Source organism: Myodes glareolus, chromosome 21, assembly GCF_982192425.1.
Source record: "Myodes glareolus chromosome 21, mMyoGla1.1, whole genome shotgun sequence".
In the NCBI taxonomy this organism is placed as follows: domain Eukaryota; kingdom Metazoa; phylum Chordata; class Mammalia; order Rodentia; family Cricetidae; genus Myodes; species Myodes glareolus.
In genome coordinates, this window is record NC_142046.1 from 13,149,429 (window position 1) to 13,172,951 (window position 23,523).

The following is a 23,523-nucleotide window of genomic DNA, read 5'->3' on the forward strand; positions in this document are numbered from 1 at the left end:
AAGGAAACAAACAAAAGCAAACAAATGATGTGATTCCCCTCCGTATGCTGTGATTACCATTAATGAATAAAGAAAACTGGCTTGGCCTGATAGGGTAGAACAGAGCTGGGGGTGGGGGGTACTAAACTGAATGTTGGGAGAAAGAAGGCGGAGTATAGAGAAGTCATGGAGCCATCACTACAGACAGACATGCCAAAACTTTGCTGGTAAGCCACTGCCACGTGGCTGATACACAGATTAATGGGGATGGGTTACATTACTATGTAAGAGTTAGCTAATAAGAAACTAGAGATAATGGGCCAAGCAGTGATTTAATTTAGTTTCTGTGTGATTATTTTGGGGCTGAACAGTCGGGAACCAACAAGTGACCTTCACACAACAAATAAACGAAACAAATTAAAACAAGCAGAAGCCTATAGACTCTGTCCTAGCCTTGTCAAGCTTGGCATCCTGATGTGCGCCTGACTGCTCCAGTCCCCCACCTCCTCATCCCATGGCAACTTCGTTGGCTTTGGTTTTATTTTGAGGCTGTCTCATATAACCCGGGCAGGTCTCAAGCTCGCTGTATATAAACAGACTTTGAACGGACCTCCCGGTCGCCCACCACACCCTGCCTATGTGGTAACACAGATGGAACCCAGGGATCTGTACGTGTTGAGTGAGTATTCTACAAATACAGCTGCATCTCCTCACCCAGCCTTTCTTTCCTTGGAGTCGCCCGGGCCTCACCGCGCAGTCCAGGCTAAACTCTCGGTGCTCCATCCTCAGCCTTTGGTTGGCTGGGATTACAGGTGTGCGCTACCAAACCCAATCTGCCCACAACTTTCTCAGAAGTAGGACTACGAATTTGCCCATCTGATAGGTGGAGGCTTGGAGAGGAGTGTCACCACCCTAAGCTCTGTTCATGTTCAAGATTCTGGTGACATTCAAGGGGAATCACTAGCACAGCAGAGGCACCAGGGTTAAGGCAACCTGCCCTGGCTTTCCTTGATTGACAGCCCCTCCCACACAGACCAGGTCTCAGCACAGTGGCTGCCTGAGCGGAGCTGCAGAATCTCCTTTATTGGAAATACAGTAATAGTCCCAGGGGTACCCGGGAAGAACTGGAACTAGGAAAGGGGCTTTCCCTAATGCGACTGCCCTCCCCTGGTCCAGGGTGGGAGCCAGTCTGATCCTTGCTAACAGGGAGCCAATGAGCCCTGAGAGAGCTGAAAAGGAATCCCTGCTGGGAGAGCAGGCCCCTGGAACTGGGGCTGGAAGGCAGTCCTTTGCAACCCCTGACCTCATGACCCTCAGAATAGCTGTGAGCCTGGGCTTGTCTCCAGCGGCAAGGTCCCTAGTAATGTCCGGTAGAGGGCCAGGGGCTGAATGGACCAGAGACAAAATGACTCTGCTCCCTACAGCATGGCCAGGGGCTGGTCAGGAGATCTTGACTCCTCAGCAGTAGTCTCTGCAGCTAGGGGGGGACTCAGTGCATTGATGGGGCTTCCTCAATGGCCCGCTCCATCCGCAGGTACCAAGGTTGGATGTGTGAGTGTCGCATCAGGTCATCGAAGGCCTCCAGACCCTCCATCACTCGCAGGACACCATACACTGCCTAGGGAAGGAGCAAGAACAGCCATCGCACTGGGCCCACAGAGGCATCCAAATGGCCCGTCTGCTGCTAGCTGTGTAAGATTTGAGGCGCTATCTCAGGACCTGGTCAGACCCAGGCTATCTGGTTACAGGACTGCACAAGGACAGAGCTGAAAGCCAGGGCAGCGAGACTGCCGGGTGGAAACCTGGAGCCATGCAGGCCACAACCGAGCCAGGAAACTAGACGGAGAGCTGAGGCCCTGCCCCTGCCACTCAGGCCCCTGGATCCTGCACAGCCTGCAACGAGCCCCTTCCTGAGCCTTTCAGGTAGGAGGGCAAAAACAGACATAATTACTCCAGGGAGAAGGAAGCTACAAAAGGCAGGCCTTGCCTGAGCTTTCCCTCCCGAGATCCCACTCCAAGGGGAGGTCACTCTATCTACCACCATCATGCTCACCAGGTCAGCAAGATTAGGCTTCTGGCCCCCCATGAATGGCCGGTCTTTGCCCACAGCGGTCACCCACTTGTTGGCTGCCTCGTAGAGGTCTGCACGGACGTCGTCCTGCAGGTGGTGCCTGGGGAGACACAGGGAGGCTGGTCAGGGAACTTCTGCCCATCTATGTGAACACAGCTTCAGGAAGGCTGGGTGACTGGGGTGGTCCTAGGTGAGGGATGGTACCCACATCACGGAGCATCTGCCCCCAGTGAGTGATGCTGTGTGGCTCAAGACGAGGACGGGACCCTGACAAGGAGGCAGAAGTAAAGGGCAGAAGGTAGGACCATGACTTCTGACCCCAAAGCCTGAGATAGGGACTCATCGCACGCGCTGGGTCCCAGGCCTGGCTTGCCTTCTCTAGGCCTCAGTTTCTCTCTTCCCTCCCGAAGGACATTCCATAGACCGCTATGCCCAGACTGGGGGACAGCAGAACCCTGTTCCCTCGTGGGCGTAGACTTGCACGAGCCTTCACCTGCTTTTGAGGCGCTTGCTGATGAGGTACATGGCAGCTGCACCCACATACTTGGCCATGGTGGCCTCCACAGCCCCAAACTTTCCCTCACGGACAATGTAGTCGAAGGAAGCCAGGGCTTCGGTGGGCGTCCGGTAGACGTTGGGGGAGATGAGGTGTACCAGCCAGTCGTCTGCCCACTGCCGCCACTTCATCTCCTCCCTGCAGACACGGGACACACGGGGTGTTGCAACAGCGCGGGCCCCCACACTCATCTCCCACAAGACTCCCCAGAGCAGTGGTCCTCAACACTCCTGATGCTGTGGTGACCCCAACCATAAAATTACTTCATTGCTACTTCCTATCTGTAGTTTTGCTACTGTTACGAATCATAATGCAAATATCTGTATTTGTATTATGTAGGACGTTTGAGCCCCAAAAGGGTCACGACCCACAGGTTGAGAACCCACTGGCCCAGAGCATCGGGCTTAACCTGGTCCTTACCACCCTGCCCCTCCTGCACCACAGGGCCACTCACGTCCTGGCTTCCTTCCCGCTATACATCCGCTGGGCCTCCTTCTCATCCAACATGAGCCAGTACTTGTTGCAGAACTCAGTCACCTCCTTGCCCTGGTCATTCATGGCCTTCATGGGTGGGTAATAGGTGATGACCTCTTCCAGGGACTGCCTTCAGGGGAAGGCCAGAGCGTCAGCCTGACTCAGTCCTCATGTCCCCTTGGCCTACCAACCTGGACCATCCCAGCCTGACTCAGCCACTCAGTGACCCAGCCCTGGGCTAGAGCCATGACCCAACCTAGGAAGGGTCACTTACTTGCAGCAAAAGGGATTAGGTTAGACACGAGGAACGCTTTCCTGATAGGAGGAGGAAAGCAGGCCTTGGTCTATTCTAGAAGTGCCTACTGCAGCCCCACTCTTAGTTAAGGCCCTGCTGGGCGTCCCAGGGAGCGCCTTACCCTGAAACCAGGTGGGTCTTGAGGGCGCTGATGATGACGGAGGAGTCGTTCAGCTGTTGCTGGAAGGGAAGAAACAACTGTCTTGTGTTGTTGTGAATCCAGGGCCTCGGGCGTGAGGGGCAAGAGCTGTGTTACTGAGCCATGCCCCTTGCCCCAGAGACAGGTTTTGATCAGAGGCTCTGGCTGGCAGTTGGCAGGATCGGGCCCCTTAAACAGCAGCATCGTCAAAAACAAGCGACAAAAAATAACAGGAGCGCCCAAGGTCCTTGAAACTGGGCCCTGCTGAGAGCCAGCACAGCTCCCCCCAAAACCCTGGCCCGAGCTCACTGTCACTCACCCTTGGGCCCTCCTTCTGAGTAAGGGTGACCAGATATGGCTGTTGGGGAAATATGACTGGAAGAGCCACAGCTTCTTGGCTCCAGGGGCAGGACAGGACCCAGAGGCTACATACAGGGTACCTGCCTAGTGGCAGGATTTTATCCTTACCGTCCCTACAGCCCAGGGTCTGAGCTCCTGGAGACTAATCAAGAAGTTAGCCCAAAGCCTCGCGTGGTCTCTAGCTCACATCTGTAATTCCAGCACATGGAAAGACGGCTAGTTCTAGGCCAGTCAGCACTACAGAATAAGACCTTGCCTCAAAAACAAAACACTACCACCACCAACAAAAGCCCTCTACAACACCTGCACACACACACTAAATAAGTAAATAAAAAAATGTAATTAAAAAAAAAAATCTGGGGGTTAGAGTCTCACTACACAGCCCAGGATGGCCGGGACTCACAGAGATCTGCCACTTCTGTCATTTGAGAAGCAGAGAGTCAAGGTGTGCACCACCAAGCCTGGCGGGGGTTTGGTTCTCTCTCTCTCTCTCTCTCTCTCTCTCTCTCTCTCTCTCTCTCATTTGTAGACAGGATTTCTCTGTGTAGGTGCCCTGGTCTTGACCTGGAACTAGTGTAGACCAGAACGGCCTCTGATCCAACTCAGAGATCCACCTGCCTCTGCTTCCTGAGTGTGGGGATTAAGGGTGTGTGCAAACACGCCCAGCTGCCGTTTTTGTTTTTTGTTGTTGTTGTTGTTTTGTTTTGTTTTGTTTTTTTGTGACCGCAGCTTGCAGGAATTGTTCTCCCCCTTGAGTTCTGGGGACCAAACTCAGGTTGTCAGGTTTGGCAGCCAGCACCTTTACCTAAAGCCATCTCAACCACCCTTAAGTAAAAAATTTTAACAGGAGCTAGAGAGATGGCTCAGCGGTTCAGAGCACTGCCTGCTCTTCCAGAGGTCCTGAGTTCAACTCCCAGCAACCACATGGTGGCTCACAACCATCTGTAATGAGATCTGGTGCCCTCTCTGGCATTCAAGCATACATGCAGAGAGAACACTATACATCACAAATTTAACAAAATAAAACTTATTTATTTTGTTAAATAAAAAAATTTAACGCCGGGCGGTGGTGGTGCATGCCTTTAATTCCAGCACTCGGGAGGCAGAGGCAGGTGGATCTCTGTGAGTTCATAGGCCAACCAGTTCTACAGCATGAGATCCAGGACAGGCTCCAAAAAGCTACAGAGAAACCATATCTCAAAAAACAAACAAACAAACAAACAAACAAAAAGATCCAGCTGTAAGGCATTTTCTTATTAGTGACTGACGGCGGAGGGTTTAGTCCGTTGTGGGCAGGGCCATCCCTAGGCTCGTGGTGCTGGGTTCTCCAAGAAAACAGGTTGAGCAAGCCATGAGGAACAAGCTAGAAAGCAGCATTCCTCCTTGGCCTCTGCATCCACTCCTGCCTCCAGGTTCCCGTCCTGTTTGAGCTCCTGCCCTCATTGCTTCTGATGGTATGGAACAGTGAGTAACATAACCCTTTCCTTTCCAACTTGCTTTTTGGTCATGGTGGTGTTTCATCGCAGCAATAGAAACCAAGTGGAAGAGCCGCACCTCAGACCCAGACCACCCCAGCTGCAAACCAGTTTGTGCAACTGTAAATGCAGTCCCACCCGGTCCCCCAAGACCTGGCTAACGGGAAAGAAAAGGCTCTACGCTGCCTTGAGTTTTGTTGTTGTGACTACATCCTGCTCTGTTACCCAGACCAGCCTCAAGGACTCAGGGATCTGTCGGAGCAGCCACCACTACAGGCATGCACCACCCAGGCCACACTTACGGACCCTTTCTCTACCCCAGCTCTTTTCCCTATGCTCAGCGGAGACCAGGGAGTTCTTGTAGATTTAGGGAGACTCCTAGACAGCCCGGGACATAAAAGAGGCATGGGATCCCCAAGGCTCACCGAGCAGTCTCCTTCCTGGGCTACCAGGATGGGCACCTTCCTGTAGGAGGAGAACTTGATCTCAGTCCTTCTGACAGGGTTCACCTCCACTACCTGATAGGGCAGGGAGTGGAAGTCGAGGAAGGCACGGACTTTGCTGCAGAAGGGACATGTCTTGTACTGGTACAGGGTCAGCTGCAGGTGGCTGGACGGGGACAGCTGGGGGAGAGAAAAAAGACTGGTAACACCTGGAGTCCCAGAGCTCCGCGTCCCCAAACAAACCTTTCTCCACGGAGTCCCCTTCTAAGGTGACCCTGAAAATACACGAATGGGGAAAGCAGAGAGAATGGACTGCGTGGGCAAGCTCAGGGCCCGACTGGTATACCACAGGGCCAGGACTAAGGTTCACCCCGACTCCTCCAGTCTCTCTAGGTAAGGGGCAGAGCTGACCAAGCAGTTACACTGGCCTGAAGCGAGGTCTACCTCGGATCTACAGAAGTGGAGGGAGACTATATGCGGCTCCTCCACAGTGAAGCCTTTGGGCATACTTGCTACAGTTGCAGCCCACCCGCCTCAATTTCAAATGGAGATCGGATGGACAGAGGAGAGAGCTGCGAGCCAACAAGGACTCCACTCCCTTTCCAGTTCCAGCGTCGAGGAATAGGCCATGGGAGGTAGGATGGAGACTCTGCAACTCAAAATGTCCACAGGGGCGGCTGAGCCACCGCAGCCGGGGACACACCTCCAGTTCTGGGTCTGGAGTCCAGCTCACTCGGTCCACAGAGACTACTCGCGGCACCGCGCACTCAATTAAAACACAGTAGGGACCACATGAGAGACATACAGCTCTAGGTAATGGGCATCAGTACGAACTTCCTCGAACTCCCAGGGCCAAGACACTCGTCCAAGGTCACGAGCGGGCGAAAGAGGCCACTCCTGACCCTGAGGCTTCTCAAGAGTCCCTAGTTCGGGGCTGACCTCGGTTCCCCGTCCGTAGCCCGTGCCAGCCAAGCCTTACCTGTGCGGCCGAGCGCTCGGCGCGGAGGTCCTGGGAGCGCAGGTGCCACCGCACGGTGTGGTACAGCCCCAGCGCGCCGCCCAGGGCCAGCGCCGCCGCCCCCAGCAACCGCGGGCTCCCCTTGCGGACCGCGGGGCCGGGGCTTCCAGCCGCCGCCCTGGTGAAGCCGGCCCACCTCTGCGCCGAGATTGGCGGCCAGGGTCGTGTACGCGACCCCTCCGCTAGGGCGCACCGGCTCAAGCCAAGAACCCACGCAGCGCGCGCTGCCCGGGCCATGGTCGCTCTGCCGGCGCTGCGGGCGGGCGCGCGAAACCAAAACGACTAAGGCTCTAGGGTGTCTTAAAGGGACAGGACTCCTGGCCGGGAGTGTTGCCGATGGTGACGATGACGCCGAGCAGGGACTAGAGGCTGTGCGGGTACTGGGAGCACACTCCCGTCTGAGAGCCAGAAGCACACCCCAGGAGCTTTAGAAGTGGCTCGACATTTCTGTCTTTTGGGAGTGCAGCGGTGACATGAGATTTGCAGTCGGTTGTTTCCACACCGTGCATCTATTCGAAAGAGTCTCACGGGAAACGCCGGTCTTCCGACGCATGCTCGCTCTGGAGGAGGAGGCCAGATGTTGTGGGTGGCTGCAGCATCTAGGATTCTTTCTGCCCTCCCGCAATGCTATACCCTTCTGCTGTGATCCGAACCATAAACTTTTCTCGGTCCCGGCGGGGGCCTTGGAAACCACGTGCCTCGGAAATGGCCCACGCTGCGGGGCCGGTTCACCCACCCGAAGGCCTCCGAGCATTGACTAGGACCGAGTGAAGGTGTCAGGACGCCCCAGGCCTTTGTCGAGCTCGCTGGTTCTAACCGAGCCCCAGATCTCCACCGCCAGGGCTTCTCCGCGGGCAGCCCCGAAGTGGCCCCGCCCCGAGGCCGAAAGAAGGCGGGGCTCCAAAGTGGGTGCGGCATCTGGAGGCGGGGTTCGTTGGTAGGCAGAGTAATGGAGATGCGAGGGCTCCTGGGGCGTCCTTGGTTTGGTCCGGTATCGCCGGAGCCCACGATACCCAGCAGAACCAGGCGAACGAAAAAGGCCCAGTGGCTCCAACGTGCTTTGTCTTTCTGTGACTATCTAGCTGGGAAGAGAATAATGGCCTTAAAAGGCACCGAGGTCCCCGGCTCAAACCCTGCCACTGACTGGGGCTGGAGTTGTCCCGGAGCAGTCCCAGGACCAAACAGAAGGGCATCACTGAACAAATCCCTGGAAACTGCTCTGGAGAACTGTGGCTACCCCTTTTGTTTTACAGTTGGGGAAAATGAGGCAGCTTCAAGGAGTGTTGCCCATGTTGCTTTAGACCCCGAAGGGCAATTTGGGGAAGTTTGAAGGGAGTTTGGTGGTTTAATTGAACAGTAGGGACTGAGGACTGCCCACCACCAATCAACACCATCTGCCTCTGCTGCTGCTACTGTCTTGATGCCACCTGTTTACAATGCAAATCAGGGTCGGGGGCTGGAGAACCAACATCCGTAGGCTCTCCTGTTGCTTTGATGAACCCCAGTTTGCCCACCTGTGATACAAGAGTTAATGATTGGCATCTCCTGCAGACCCTACCACCCCCACACTCTGACTTGTGTTGGAATGAGAGCCTTTAATCCCAGTCCTCAGGAGGCTGAGCTAGGTATGAGTTCAAGGCCAGCCTGGTCGACATAGCAAGCTCCTTATCTCCTTCTCATCATCATAATAAATAAATAAATTGAGATATGAATGGAGAGAGACTGAGAAGTCAATGTGGCTGGTTCCTGGGTGGGCCCCTAATTTTACCTAATAGGCAGCTGTGCCATCATAGCACAACATGATTCAGCCTTTGCCAAGGAAATCCATACTTGGCGCTCTCAGTGGAGACACTTGGCAGGGTTCTTTTATTCTCATGGCATATTGTCCAGTTCTCATCTTGCCATCCCACCCTTGAAGGTACTTCTGTGCTGCCTCTTCATTCTAGCTATAGACTTCAAACTGTAGCCAGCACAGGGCACAGTCCTGCTTGGTGCCAGTGCACATGGGCTGAGGAATCAGCTTTGGACTCACTTGGTGTGGGAAATCCTTCTGTATATGTGTTGCTTTTATTGATTAAAGAATAAAGAAACTGCTTGGGCCTGTGCCAGGGCAGAATAGAGGTAGGCAGAAAACTAAACTGAATGCTGGGAGAAAGTAGGCAGAGTCAGAGAGACACCATGTAGCCACAGAAGGAGGCAGATGCCCAGAAACCTTACCAGTAAACCATGAGCCTCATGGTAAAATATAAAAATAATGGATTGATTTAAGATATAAGAGCTAGCTAGAAATACACCTAAGCAATTGGCCAAGCAGTGTTGTGATCAGTATAGTTTCTGTATCATTATTTCCGGTCCAGGCTGCTGAGAACATACAAGCTGTCTCCACCTGCACTCACTCATTCAGCCAAATGCAGCCTTAGAAGCCCCAAACTGATGAAATTTCAGGACATATTATAGAAAGGGGGTCTTCAGCCTAGGCTTAGAGATACTCTTTCTGTCCACCTCTAGGCCCCAAATGATCTCTGGTAAGAGCCCGGCCCTCCGCTCTCCTCTTTCTCTCTAGTCTCGCCCTGACTTCTGGCCCTAGTGTGATCTCATCTCAGGACTCAGCAAGTAAGCACAGCTTATTCCCTTACGGTCACATGAAACCCATCCCAGATATGGTTTGGATGTCTGTGTCCCTCCCAAGTCTGTAAACTGCTGCTGAAGACAAGTGTGGTCGGAATCGGATCAATCGTTTAGAGAGCGATTAATCAGTTTTCAGGAGTGGATCAGTGCTTTAACTACAGGGCCCCAGAGAACAAGCTAAACCGTTTGCTCTTCTCTGTTTTCTTCCCACACAAGGACACCGGGAGGAGACCAACCCAACATGCAAGGACACCGGGAGGATGCCAACTGGAAGGGACTGGCTGGACACCAAATCTGTTGGCTAGCTTGCCCTTGAACTTTCCAGCCTCCAGAGCTGTAAGAAACAATCTCTTGTCATTTATCTAGCCGTCTGTCCCTGCCGTTATGTTAGGGTAGCAGGAATGGATGAAGTTGTGACTTCAGGCCAGCTCCACCCTGATTCCAGGCCTGGGTTTAAATCTGCCGTTTCCACAATTGAAACATTGCCCAGAGCCTACCACCCACCTCAGTGTAGAAGCCCCCACGGTGCCACCCTCCTTCCTGGTCACTTTCTCATCTTCTCCCTCTGCCTTGGTAGCCAAGTAGGAGCCCAGGAGTCTTGCTGTTCACTCCAGGCTCTCCACCCCCACTCTGTGTCTCCCAAAACTGTCACCCCCAGACTCCATAGGGCCGAACTGATTCTCCCACACAGCACCTGCCTGACAGCAGCTGTGCTACAGAGTGAGGCTGAGAGGAGCCAAGCTATTTCGTCACTCAGGAGGCAGAGACCAATGGATCTGTGAATTTGGATCTAGTCTGGTCTACATAGTGAATTCTATGGTAGCCAGGGCTACATAGTGAGCCCCTGTACTGAGGACCAGCCTCAACAAAATTACCTCTTATCAGGGTACAGTCATGGGTGTAATGGATTAAGCAAAATGCTGCAGGACCCTGAGTGGCTGCAGTGGGCCATGAGACTACTGCCTGTCCCCAAGAGCAACCAGTCCCAGGCAGGGACAACGCACGCACAAGACCACAGGTCTCTGCAAGGTCTCTGAAGGTGACTGGTCCCGGGCAGGGAGCCACATGGTGGGTAAGAGACAGACAGACAGACAGATAGACAGGCCATGCAGAGTGAGGGTGGATATTTATTTCGTGGGTTATGGAGGGGAAAAGGAGAAGGGAAGAAGAGCAGAGAGGCGGGAGGGTGGGGGAGAGAAGGCAGAGATGGAAGCTGCCTCTTTGAGAGGGAGCTGGAAAAGAAAGAGACTCAGGCTGGAAGCTGAAGATCAGCTTGCCTTGGCAAACAGAGGTGGGGGGTGGGGGGGAGGGGGTGGCTTGTCTTTTAAAGAGACAGGACAGATCATTACAGTGGGGATTTAGAAATATAGTAAAGAATATGAAGTTGCAAATGTGAAAATAGTGAAACAGAGAAACATATAGGATAGTATGGGAGGGAATTCCAGTGAGTACTGAAATCTGCCCATGTTTAATTTCCGATTGCTTTAAATACCCCTGACCCCCCCCACCAAAGGTAGGAGTAAGACAAAAGACTGCATTAACATGATACAAGGAAATGAATATACCAGTTGAAGGTTGTGGACTACATCCATTCTGTTGCTAGAATAAGACAAGTCAGCAAGTCACGCTCATGCCCTAGACCAAAACACTCTGTAGGCAAACCACTCCCTGGGTGGAATCCTATATTCTCTCCATAAAGGAATTGGACCCTTAGTCGGATTCCTAAACTTTTGTTTGAGGTAGGAACACACCTGCTTCCCTATTCCTGAAATACAAGGTCTGGATATTAGCTATACCTGTTGACAATAACCTTGAGAGAGCAGAACTCTCTGAGCTAAATCTAGGTGGGATTTTTGAGATAGAAACATAATAACCTTGAAGGAACTAGAGGCAGTTCCAACTCTCTGACCTTTGTTCAACGTGGAAGTAGGCTCACATTTTCCGTCCTACTCACCCCAGCCTAAAAAAAAGAATACAAATAAAGAAAAATAAAGAAAAGAAAGAATCCACGCTATAAAAACTATTTACTGCATGCTTCCATTTCACTAAAGATCTATACATTTTTATTTTGTGTATATGTGTAGTTTTGCCAGCACGAAGGCTGTGTACCATGTATCTGCGGCACCTGCAGAGGCCAGAAGAAGCAATCAGGGAAACTGAGTCACCAGTTGTGAAATGGCTAGCCATCGTGCTGGTGCTAGGAATCCCTCTGGATCCTCTGCAAAAGTAACAAGTGTTCTCAACTACCGAGCCACCTCTCCAGCTCCTATTTTTGTTTAAATCATATGTATGTGTGTGCCTGAGTGTGTTACGTGTACCACGCGCCTGCAGGTGCCCGAGGAGGCCAGAAGAGCCCATCAGATCTCTCGGAACAAACTTACAGACAGTTGCAAACTGCTGTGTGGGTGCTGGGAACCAAATCCAGTCCTTTGCAAGGGTAGCTAGTGACCTTACCCACTGAACCGTCTCTCCAGCCTTTGCTTATTTTGTTTTTGGACAGGATCTCACTTTGTAGCCCAGGGTGGCCTGAATCTGATTTGCAGGCCTTCTGAAGCAAGCTTTTCATATGTACACAGTTAAGATCAAAACTGTCCCTATGGATTGTGAGTCCCACGATCCACCTGGGTTGGTGTGCCCAGGGGACAAAGAGGCCCTAAAAGTGCAGTCTGCTGTTCAGCATGAACTGCTTTTCTTTTCTTTTAAGATTTATTTATTTATTATGTATACAGTATTCTCAGTATTCTGCTGGCATGTGTGCCTGCAGGGCAGAAGAGGGCACCAGATCTCATTACAGATGACTGTGAGCCACCATGCAGTTGCTGGGAATTGAACTCAGGACCTTTGGAAGAGCAGGCAGTGCTCTTAACCGCTGAGCCATCTCTCCAGCCCCCTGAACTGCATTTCAGGTGGATCCTCCTCAAGGTCCACTGGCTGCAGGAGATGGACACCCAACCTAACCAAGGGTCACTGTCTGATTCTGGCCTACACCGCTTAGGCATAAGAGAACTGTAGAGGCAGGTAGGGAGGCCCTCCTCCAGACCCTCCCTGGGAGAGACTAGTTTATAGCTAGCAACTCGGGTGGGGAAAAGAAGGGCCCTTGGAGCTCCAAGTAGCCGGCCAAGCCCTCTGGGTGGCTCCTGTGCTCAGCACAGGACTCCTACTTGAGAAGAGGCTAACCTGTGACATTGGAGCTGTGGGCTAGAGTCAGACAGATACTCAGAAAATGTCCAAGGCAACCCTGGGGAGTTTACACCTAGTCCCTGGTTCCCCTGGTGCTCTCTGCCTCAGACTGCTGTGAATCACACAGCCTCCAGTCCTCATCCTGGTTCCTCTGAGCTATGCAGTCACACCTTCCCTGCCATGGTGGACACGAGGAGCCTTGCCCTCCTCAAGCGGTCAGATATTTTGGTAATAGAAATGGAATATAGCTGGTCTAGGGAGATTGGTTACACCTAGAGAAGATGATGAATGGGGACCCAGGCAATGGCTTGGGGTAATGGAAGGGGAAAGTCCTGGCCACATCTTGAGTCTGCACAGAGTAAATGTAATCTTTTTAAAAGTATTTATATACGGGACTGGAGAGATGGCTCAGCGTTTAAGAGCACTGACTGCTCTTCCAGAGGTTCCTTCCTGAGTTCAATTTCAAGCAACCAAGTTGTGACTCACAACCATCTATAATGAGATCTGGTGCCCTCTTCTGGCCTGCAGGCAGACATGCTGGCAGAACACTGTATATATAATAAATAAATCTGTGTGTGTGTGTGTGTGTGTGTGTGTGTGTGTGTGGTGGTTTTTCGAAACAGGGTTTCTCTGTAGCTTTAGAGCCTGTCCTGGAACTAGCTCTTGTAGACAAGGCTGGCCTCGAACTCACAGAGATCCACCTGCCTCTGTCTCCCGAGTGCTGGGATTAAAGGCATGCGCCACCACCGCCCAGCATAAATAAATCTTAAATTTTTTTAAATTTACTTATTTATTTGGTGTGTGTGTGTGTGTGTGTGTGTGTGTGTGTGTGTGTGTTTGTAACTTTTGGGAGTCAGTTCTCTCCTCTACCACGAAGGTAACTTGGGATATCAGGCTTGGTGGGAAGCAGAAGACCACCTTGTCAGACTTCTCTTTCTTTTTTTTAAAGACAGGGTCTTACGCTATAACCCACACCGTGTTGGAATTTACTGTATACCCCAGGTTGACCTCCAATTCATGGCCATCTTCTTGCCTCAGCCTGCCAAATGCTGAGATTAAAAGTGTGACCTACTAACACTTGGTTACAGAGTGGACTATTATTTTATTTTTGTTTGTGTGCGAATGTGTGTGTGTTTTGGGGGGGGTATGTGTATGAAAATGTCAACAGGGACAACCTGGGGGCAGTCGTCACGTACCATCTTGTTTGAGATGTCCTCTTCTTTGTTGTACATTCCAGGCTAGCTGGCCCATGAGCATTCGAGGTTTCTCCGATGCCCATCTCACCACAGCAGCAGTAAGACTGCAGACATATGATACCACACCTAACTCTTCTGTGGCTTCTAGAGATTCAGATTTGGATCTTCATAATTACACAGACAGCACTTTACTCCCCGAACCATCTCCCTAGCCCCCACGCACAATGCTTTTCTGATTTCGGACTTCTGGATTTTAGAAGACGTGATTCTAAGGCACCAAACGTGGTAACTTGTCGCAATTTGATGATTTGGGAAACTCACCCTTTCCCAATCGCAGAAGCCGTTGGCAGGAAATACACTGTTTTGAAAAGTTTGCTCTTGAGAGAAGGCTGAGTGTGACTAGCATTAGATCCATGGTTGTAGAAAAAGGTGGGCCAACACGGGAGGTCGTAAGAAGTGAGAAGGAAGTGAACTTAATCTACGGGACCCAGAGCATGGAATAGGGAGACACAGTGGTGTCTGGAGGGTGACCTAGGGGTGAAGTAGACACCAAGGAGCCATGCGCTGCCTCCGGATGACGAAGGCCAAGCTCCTTCAGAACAGCACCGGGAACTGTAGTCTCCCATCCCAAGACCTGAGGGACCCTGGGTCCTATGTCCTCTGTCTGCCCATCACACCAACACAGAAAGTTACACCCTGAAACCCGAAGGGGATGGTAGTCGCTCTGGCCTGAGCCCTGTCCCCAGGAACTCACTCGTCACTCCACTCCCCTGGGACGGTTTCCTGAAAAGGACTCCAAGAAGGGCAGTAGCCGGGCCAAGGCCGAGATCTCAGTGGCCATTGTCAGCATGGCTCTTACCTGTTCCTGCTGCCACCTTCCCTGGTCATTGCCCATCTCTCCTGGCTCAGGTCAGCCCCACCCCCTTGTAAAGCAGTCAACACTGACCCTGTGGAGCCCCCCCCCCATCCTTGCTGCCTGTCACAGCCTCACCCATCCCTCTTACTTGGGGGCAAGGCTCAGCCACTGAGACCACGGGACAAACGGGGTGGTACAGAATGGTGTTGCTTGTCTCAGAGAACCCAAGGGTCTCCCAGGAAGGGTGCCCTGGTTCTGGAGTTGGAGACACCCTTGTAGACACCTAGTCTAACCATACCAGCACCCAGGTGGTGCACTTTTCTGACCTGTCCTGGGATCTCGGGGCACAAGAAAAAGGCAGCCTTTTAGGAGGCGCAGCCTGTCCTTTCGCAAAGCATCCTTTGAGTGTATCCATTAGAGACCCAGGTCAGCTAAGGCCTGGGAAGCAGGGAACCAGAGCACGGGGCCGAGGAATGGCTGCCGTGGGCATGTCCCTTCCTTGGGCAACTTGGGGTGCCAGGGGCAGGTGTCTTGTCTAGTACCAGCATCATGCCAGGCAGAATCACCCTGCTCAGGTGAGCCCAGTAGCCACCCACTGCCTCCTGGATAGCTGGTGCCTGCCGCAGAACCTACCCAGAGCTGTGGCCTCCAGTCCCCTGCACCTATGGTCATGTTGGCCCTCTCACCTACATAGGCATCCATGCTCCGGAACAAAACACACGGTTACAGAGGAATGAGCTCATGAGGCCCCACCTCTCCTTAAGGTTCTATGGGCAGTTGATGGTTGTTGAGTTCCTTTTCTTTTTTGACAGGGTCTTGCTATATAGACTAGGCTAGCCTCGAACTCACTGAGTTTAGCTTGCTTCTGTCTCCCAAATACTGGGTTTAAAGGTGTTCATTATTACACCCAGTTTAAGAGGTGTTTATAGACCAGGTGGTGGTGGCACATGCCTTTTTCCCAGCACTCAGGCAGCAGAAACAGGCAGGTCTCTGTGAGTTCAAGGCCAGCCTGGTCTACAGAGTGTGTTCTAATCTAAGGGTGGAGCCCTGGGCGCACTAGGCAAGTGTTCTGCCACTGAGTGGCATCCCTAAGCCCTCTCCAGGCTCTCTTGCCTCAGGTCTTCTCCCAGGCAGCCCTGGCTTCTGAGAAGCTGACTTGGTAGTCCTGCATCCTTCAAGCTGGTCTGCAGTCAGGGCTGGAGGGCAGGGCTGAGTTATCCCCAGCCCCTCATGGACACCATGGTATTCAGTTTCTGGACACCAGATCATGATGTCCCTGAGCTACAACAATCTAGGAACACATCAAGTGGATTAGACCCACTAATCTCAGCACTTGGTGAGCTGGGCAGGGGAATGGGTCACAAACTTGAAGCTAGTCTGGGCTGCCTACTAAAGTTAGTGTCAGCCTAAATTACACTTTGAGTACTGATATCAAACTATATAATTAAAAGAATCAGATGGTGTGGTTGGTGGTGCATGCCAACACTCCAGATAGAGGCAGAGGTGGGAGGAAAACGAGAAAGACAGACTGGGTGAGAGACGGAGGCTGAGGATGAGAAGCTCAAAATCGCCTTTGGCTACATAGGGAATTCGAGGCCAGCCTGAGCTATATGAGATCCTAGCAGAGTCCTGGGGGAATTACACACAGCAGGAACCAACAGACAGGCAGGAGGTGGTTGTGGGTCTTGTACCTGGAGTGGCCAGCCTTTGAAACTGGCCGAGGGTCCTGAGCTAGGCCATCTCCCCTTTACTCTTAATTCTGACCCAGAACTCTGCCCCAGCTCATACTCTAGAGTTCCACTGGTCAGGCAGTACCCTGATTTTCAGAGTCTAGAATATTCTACCTAACTCCTCTGAGATTCTAGGATTAGTCTTTCCTGACTGAAAATTCTTGGGGGCTCTGTCCACACCCGTTTTCCTGACACCCAGTTGTCACCTTGTCACCAAAGACTTTAGGGTACCTTTTTTTACATATATTATAAAAAATATATATGTTTGTTTGTTTTAAGACAAAAGTCTTGAAATGTAGCCTTGTGTAGACTTGGCTTGCTTCAAACTCCTTTGTAGACTAGGCTGACTCAGCCTTGAACTCATAGAAGTCCCACTGCCTCTGCCCCCAATGTTGGGCTTAAAGGCATGAGTCACTACACCTGGCTTTCAAGGATACCTTTTAAACTAAAATGCTTAGTAAATTGAAAAGTTTGTTTGTTTGTTTGTTTTTGTGCTGGGATAGAACCTGGGGCCTCCCTAGGCAAACCCTCCGCCACTGAGCTGCATCCCAGCTCATAGATACCTTTTAAGGTCAAAGAAGCTAGAAGGGGTGGATCCCCTAGGGCTGAGATTGAAGGGACTGGAAGGGTGGGGAGGCCACTGCACCTCAAGAGCAACAGGATCTGATGGCCACATAGTCCCCACAGCTTGGCTCAGCTTCGCTTCCTCCCTTTCACCATCTTGGGACTTGAGGGGACAGACCTAGTGGTGGAGCTCTCTGACATGGGGTCAGGGGTCAGGCTGCACCCTACTTCTCAGTTTAGGATCCCTTCCTAGGGCTCTCCCTTCCCCAAGGGCTAAAGGTTGGGGGTGGAGGCCAGTGGGTGGTCAGTGAGCCCTTTCAGTCCTGTGCAGGGCCAGGGGACTTCAGCCTCAGGTCAGACGTCCAGATGCAGCTCTTAAGTGAGCCATCTCGGGGTAGGGGTGGGGGACAGTACAGCCCCTGAACTTCATCACTGCTGTCCATGGAAGCTGGCCAGTCCTCCCATGAGAACATGGCTTCCCTCAGGACTAGGCCTCAATCAGCTCGGGAGGGGCTAAGACCCCTGACGCCAGGCCACTGGGTTTCATTACTCAGAGGGATCTTCTCAATGCCCTCTCAAGGACAATCTAGCCTTCTCATCCGAAGTAGCCGTTCCTCCCTCCCACACCCACTTTCCCAAGTTCACCTCCCGAGATCTCCTTATCCTCTGAAGCGAGCTGACACTGTGGTTGCAGCCCTCGCTTGGAATACAGCCACATCTAAGGACTGTGTGGCACAGGAAGGGGGCAGCCCCTGAGAGTTCAGCTGCTGCTCTGTCTGATCCCGTAAATGGTGTGGGGTCACATGGGAAAGTGAAGGGTTTCAAGGTATTGGGCACTCCCAGACTAGTCTTTTGGATACCTCACACCATGTGCCAAGGCCAAGTGTGAGCTTGGCAGGCTCAGGACAGGTTTTCCCATTCTTCTCTGTCTAGAGCGTTCACGCTCGGCTGCCCCACTCTTCCCCAAACAAGGAAACTGCACAGGAACTGGCAGCGTGGAGCATTTCTGGTTTTAGCAGGTGTGGGCGCAGGGAGAGGCCTTCCCCACACACACCATCTTGAGTTTCTGATGTCCTAGAGCTCCTGCGGGCTGTGGGGCTGGGAGACTGCCCAGATCTGAGCTGTTGACCCAGTCAGGGCCAGCTAGACAAAGGGGTACAGACAGTGCCCTCCTGCCTGCCAGACTCCAGAGCTCTGTCATTGTCCCTCCTGTCCCCCTCCCCTGCAGTCCTTCCTGTCACTCAACCTTGCACAACCCTGACCTTGGGGAGAAAGAGACAGAAATCTTGCCAAGTATTTCTACAGGACATGCTGGCAATTGCCTCAAGCTTCCTGGACTTGGTAAAGGATGGATTTCCCCAGTGACCTCCCATAACAGGGGGCTGGCAGCCTGGTGGCCCATAAAAAGTGTCCCTGGGGAGTTCTCCTCAATCTCTTCCTGCTCTTACCTACTGGACCCAGAAACTGCTGAAACCATGGCCCTGGGTGTCTTGTGTCTGGGCCTTACCCTGCTTGGGGTTCTGCAGAGCCGGGCCCAGGACTCAACTCAGAACTTGATCCCCGCCCCATCTCTGCTCAAGGTTCCCCTGCAGCCAGGCTTCCAGAAGGATAAGGTAGGGACCTGGTAGGGCAGCTGCAGGAGGGAGCAGGGGGAAACGGGGAGTTGATGGGAAGAGAAGCCAAAGACTTCACGGACAACACTGGGTAGGATGGATAAAACTCTGGGAGACCAGGATCGGGGTTCTCTCACGATCACCCCACCTTCCAGTGGAAGCCACACCTCATTCTGCTCTGACAGTCAGTCTGGCAGAACTTCACTGGTCTATACCTCCTCTTCTGTAACCTCCATTGTCCGTGTAAGATGGGCGATCTTTTTAGTCAGCTTTGCCCGAGGAGGAAGCAGAAGCCCAACAGCCCCTTGCCCAGGACCACCCCATCCTCCAACTCAGGCCAACTCCACCTAGGGTCTTATATAGCCTTGGAGAAGTCCCACTCATGCCTGTGTCTGTAGACAGACCCTGCTACTCTCCAGCCTGCCTGAAGGCACCAGCAGAACCAGTGTAGGAGGAGCAGCCATGTGTGGCCATCCCTGGCTCCATCTGTCATTAACCCCTTGCAGTTTCAGGGGAGGTGGTATGTTGTGGGCCTGGCAGGCAATGCGGTCCAGAAAGAAGACGAAGGCCGCTTTACCATGTACAGCACCATCTATGAGCTGCAAGAGGACGACAAGAGCTACAATGTCACCTCCATCCTGCCCAGGTGAAGCCCTGTCACCCCATGTCACGGCCCATTTCCTGCTCTTTCCTTCCCTTCATTCCTGTCTTCTCTCAGATGAAGATGGACACACAATCCACAGAAGGCAAGAGGGAGAGAGCTGGGGAGACAGCTCTGCCCATAGAGTGCGTGCCACGTAAGCCTGAGATTCTGAGTCCAATCCGCCCAAGTCAACGTAAAGAAGCTGAGTGTGACATCTTAGCCTGGTGTATGTGTGTGTGTGTGTGTGTGTGTGTGTGTGTGTGTGCGTGCGCACAGGATCCCTTAATCCAGTCAGCGAACTCCAGGTTTAATGAGAGACCTTGTCTCAAAAGTAAGGTGGAGGGACTGCGGAGATTGCTCAGTGGTTAAGAGCACTGGCTGTGTTTGCAGAGGACCTGGGTTTGATTCCCAGCATCTACATGGCAGCTCACAACTGTCTGTAACTCCAGTTCTAAGGGATCCAACACCCCCTTTTTTGTTTTTTCTTTCTTTTTTGTTTTTTCGAGACAGGGTTTCTCTGTGTAGCTTTTGGAGCCTGTCCTGGAACTTGATTTGTAGACCAGGCCGGCCTCGAACTCACAGAGATCCGCCTACATCTGCCTCCTGAGTGCTGGGGTTAAAGGCCTGTGCCACCACCACCCATTTGATTTGTTTTTTGGGGGACAGGATTTCGCTATATAGTTCTGACTGTCCTTCCTGCAATTTGCTCTGTAGACATGGCTGGCTTGAACTCACAGAGATCTGCCTGCCTCTGCCTCCTGACGGCTGGGATTAAAGGCTTGTACTACCACTGCCCAGACCAACATCCTCTTCTGACCTCCACGGCACCTGTGTATGAACATTGCATAGACATACATGCTGGCAACACTCATAATAACCATACACATAACTGGACCAAACCCAGGACTTTGCACTTGCAAGGCAAACACTCTACCTCTGAGCTAAATCCCTAATCTCAATAATAATTTTTAATAAAAAAAATAAGGTGGCACGTGATGGAGGAAGCCTGCATATGCACACACAGACACACACACACACACACACATGCACACACACACATGCACACACAGACACACACAGACACACATCAAAAAGAGAATGAGAGGGAGAAGGGGCATTGAATCCAGTCTTCAACCCTATCAGTGGCCTCTATCCAGGGCCTCTGGGGAGGTGACCTTGAAGGAGACAGAAGTATGCACAGTAGGAGCTGGTGGGCACTGTGTCAGATGCTGTGCCTTTAAGATGCAGTCAGCCATTGGTATGGTCACCCGAGGAAGTGTTGATGGGAAACGGGGAGTGTGATAGTCTCTGGGGTGCTACACCTTGTGCCAGGGCTTGATTTGGGGCTCCTGCAAGGGCTGTCCTGGCTTAGCTGGGGCACGGGAGAATGGGGAAGAGTGCCACCAGAGTGGGAAGAACAGGGAGAGTAAGGTCAGGAGGTCCGCTGGGGAGATGACAGCGGTGGGGCCAAGGCTTGGAGAGGGCAGCCGGGTCTGGTCTCACCACCTGCAGAGCTGGGTAGCTGAGGAGCAAAGGTAGATGAAAGGCGGGTTTGGGGAGCTCAGCTGTGGAGGACAGGGGATTGAGTGGGATTGGAGGAAAAGCCGAATGTGGCCTAAGGGCTGGGAATGTGATGCTTAGCTTGGAACAGGTTAGCAGTTCAGAAATGACTGGCAAGGGAGGCGGCAGAGAGGGAGCAGGGAAAAATGTAGGGATACTTACATGGGGCCTGGATTGTGTGTGGGGAGGGGAGGTCACCCCACAAAGGCACCAGGAAGAGGATTTGTGCATTCTGGGGGAAGGGTCTCAGTGGGATCAGGCAGGGAAGACCCAGAAGGGGAAGGCCCAAGTGCATCTAAGATGGGTGAGTGGGGCCTCATGCCAGGTTTGGGGACAGGCTATTACTGGTTAGATGAATAGGGGTGGAGGACACCAGAATTCTAACCCCACTGCCCCAATCCAAGGGGCATTCCAGCCTGTGCCACACTCCTGTTCACTCCCGGTTCTCCCACAGGGACCAGGGCTGTGACTACTGGATCAGAACTTTTGTTCCGAGCTCCAGGGCTGGCCGGTTCACCTTGGGAAACATTCGCAGTGAGTCCTGAGAGGAGTGGGGCCCTTGTCCCTCTACCCAGACTCTGTAATGGGGAGAGGCACTCTGGAAGTCGGGTAGAAAGTACACAACACCCGCCTTCCTCTTCTCCAGGGCAGAACCCATCCCCTGTCCTTCTCGCCCGCAGGTTATCCTCGGCTACGGAGCTACAATGTACAAGTGGCCACTACTGACTACGACCAGTTCGCCATGGTGTTTTTCAAGAAGAAGACTTCTGGAAACAAACAGTACTTCAAGGTCACCCTGTATGGTGAGTTCTTGACTGACTCTTCGGGACTCAACTTCCGGTTACACTCAAGGTTGGGATCCCACAGTCTCAGCCCAGGGAGGGGTCTCTCTGCAGACCTCCACGGTTAACAAGTCTGAGACCTCACTTGATAGTTCAGTGATACGTATGGAGTGTCCCGTGATCACTCTCTGCTGATCTTGGTTGCAGGAAGAACCAAGGAACTGCCTGATGAACTAAAGGAGCAATTTGTCCGCTTTGCCAAGTCTTTGGGCCTAACAGATAACCACATCATCTTCTCTGTCCCCACCGGTAATGGCCAGCTGGGGACAGGGGAAAGGGATGTGGGGATGTGGGAACTGTCCAGGCTGATACCTGCCCACCAGAGAAAGGGAAGACACGGTCCCTTGCTCTAGCCACTAGGATCTACCTTGAGGTCTGGAAGACACCCTGGGGTCTGTGGAGTCCTTAGGGATCCCAGCCCTAAGTTTTCCTTCTGCCAGTTGACCCAGAACATTCCCAGATGAGGGAACCAGGTCTGTGTCCAAACACCCTCAGCAGTGCTGCCCAAACCACTTCTGCCTACAGCTGGAATCTTGAACAAACAAGCCTACAAACCCTGAACCTTGCTGTCTGGGGCCTCTCCCCGTCCCATGACTTGGGAGACATCTTGTTTTCAAGCAGCCTGGGCAGGAGGCTCCAGTCAGGTCACTAAGAGCCACCAGCTGAGATGCTACCAGGGCCCAGCAGATAAACAGGCAGAAAGCCTGGGCACACGGTCCGCTAAGTACCTCCCACCCCTGCGCTTTGACAGTCCTTTGGGGCTTTCTCTCATGTCGTCTGTTCCACATGGGTCCTATTGCTGTCCCAATCCTGAAAGAAGTCCCAGATCTTTTGTAGTTGGGTTAGTCTGGACCTGAGGAAGCACAGGTTCCCAGTGGCCAAACATCACAAACGCGTGCCCCCTGTACTCTGTTCTGACACACTTTCTCTCCTACAGACCAATGCATTGACAACTGAACAGGCGGTGAGTGTGGCTGGGATGGGCAGGGGCCCGGTGGGAGACCGGGGCATAGGGGACGGGGCCTCCAGCCTGTGGCTGGCTGGGATGACCAGCGACCCGGTGGGAGGTCAGGGCATAGGGGACGGGGACGGGGGTCTCCAGCTTGTCTTTGTTCTTCCCCTGAACTGTGGTGTTCTGATTCTGCTACAGTTTCTCAGGTGCTTCCTGTCTGTCCCCAGTCCCATCTGTCCTGTTGCAAGAGAGCCACCTGGTTACCCCACCAGCCACAATACCAATGAGTAGCAGATGACTCCTCTTATCTGGGCAGCACTGCCCAGCCACCTGCCCCAATGGCACCCCCTTGTCTGCTAAATAAACGCATATCCCAAATTCTCTGAGTCTGTGCTGCTTAACCCCATAACGATAAGGGGAGGGGCAGAGGGTGGGTTCACCAGTGTTAGTCCAGCGTGATGGTAGGGCTGTAGAAAGAAGGCTCAGGGAAAAGAAGGCTCCAGAACTCCAGCCTCGCCCCAACTTCCACCATCGTGACCACTAACTGCCCCAAGTCCCTCCTATACAGAACAATATTACACTTGCTGCTGTTTTGGCTTGGTGCCCCCAGCGAGGGCAACACCAGCTTCTCCGTGCCTTGTCTCCAATGGGCATCTTGCACCTGGCCACCTGTCACAGGTGCCAAAGGGCAGCCCCTCTGGAACTTGGAAGTTGGGAGAGCCTGGAGGGGTATGAGGTACAGATACCCCACATTCATCCGGACCCTGTGATTGCTAGGAGTCTGCAGCCATTTCTCTTCCCCCTTCCCAGAATGCGTGAGGTTCCAAATGAACCCCTTTCCCATCTCATGCACAAACGCTGCCCTTTTCACCTTGACTGAAAAGAGAAGTGTGTCAAGTGGCGATCAGCCACACCCACAGTCCTGCAGGGGGCAGCACAGACCTGAGAC

The 23,523-nt window shown here is 52.7% G+C and overlaps 2 protein-coding genes across 2 annotated transcripts; one reads left to right on the top strand and one right to left on the bottom strand.

The window, feature by feature from the left end:
• Positions 1-1,033: 1,033 nt before the first annotated feature.
• On the bottom strand, positions 1,034-7,638 carry Ptges2 (prostaglandin E synthase 2). Its single transcript, XM_085681364.2, has 7 exons — positions 6,772-7,638; positions 5,775-5,972; positions 3,497-3,555; positions 3,061-3,210; positions 2,544-2,744; positions 2,033-2,150; positions 1,034-1,597 (listed from the first exon to the last, which is right to left on the bottom strand). The coding sequence occupies exons 1-7, from the start codon at positions 7,045-7,047 to the stop codon at positions 1,469-1,471; spliced, it is 1,131 nt and encodes a 376-aa protein (XP_085537490.2). The 5' UTR covers positions 7,048-7,638; the 3' UTR covers positions 1,034-1,468.
• Positions 7,639-18,300: 10,662 nt separating this feature from the next.
• Positions 18,301-22,952, top strand: Lcn2 (lipocalin 2). Its single transcript, XM_048432095.3, has 7 exons — positions 18,301-18,577; positions 19,084-19,223; positions 21,235-21,314; positions 21,461-21,583; positions 21,770-21,871; positions 22,560-22,586; positions 22,773-22,952. The coding sequence occupies exons 1-6, from the start codon at positions 18,440-18,442 to the stop codon at positions 22,577-22,579; spliced, it is 603 nt and encodes a 200-aa protein (XP_048288052.1). The 5' UTR covers positions 18,301-18,439; the 3' UTR covers positions 22,580-22,586; positions 22,773-22,952.
• Positions 22,953-23,523: the final 571 nt, after the last annotated feature.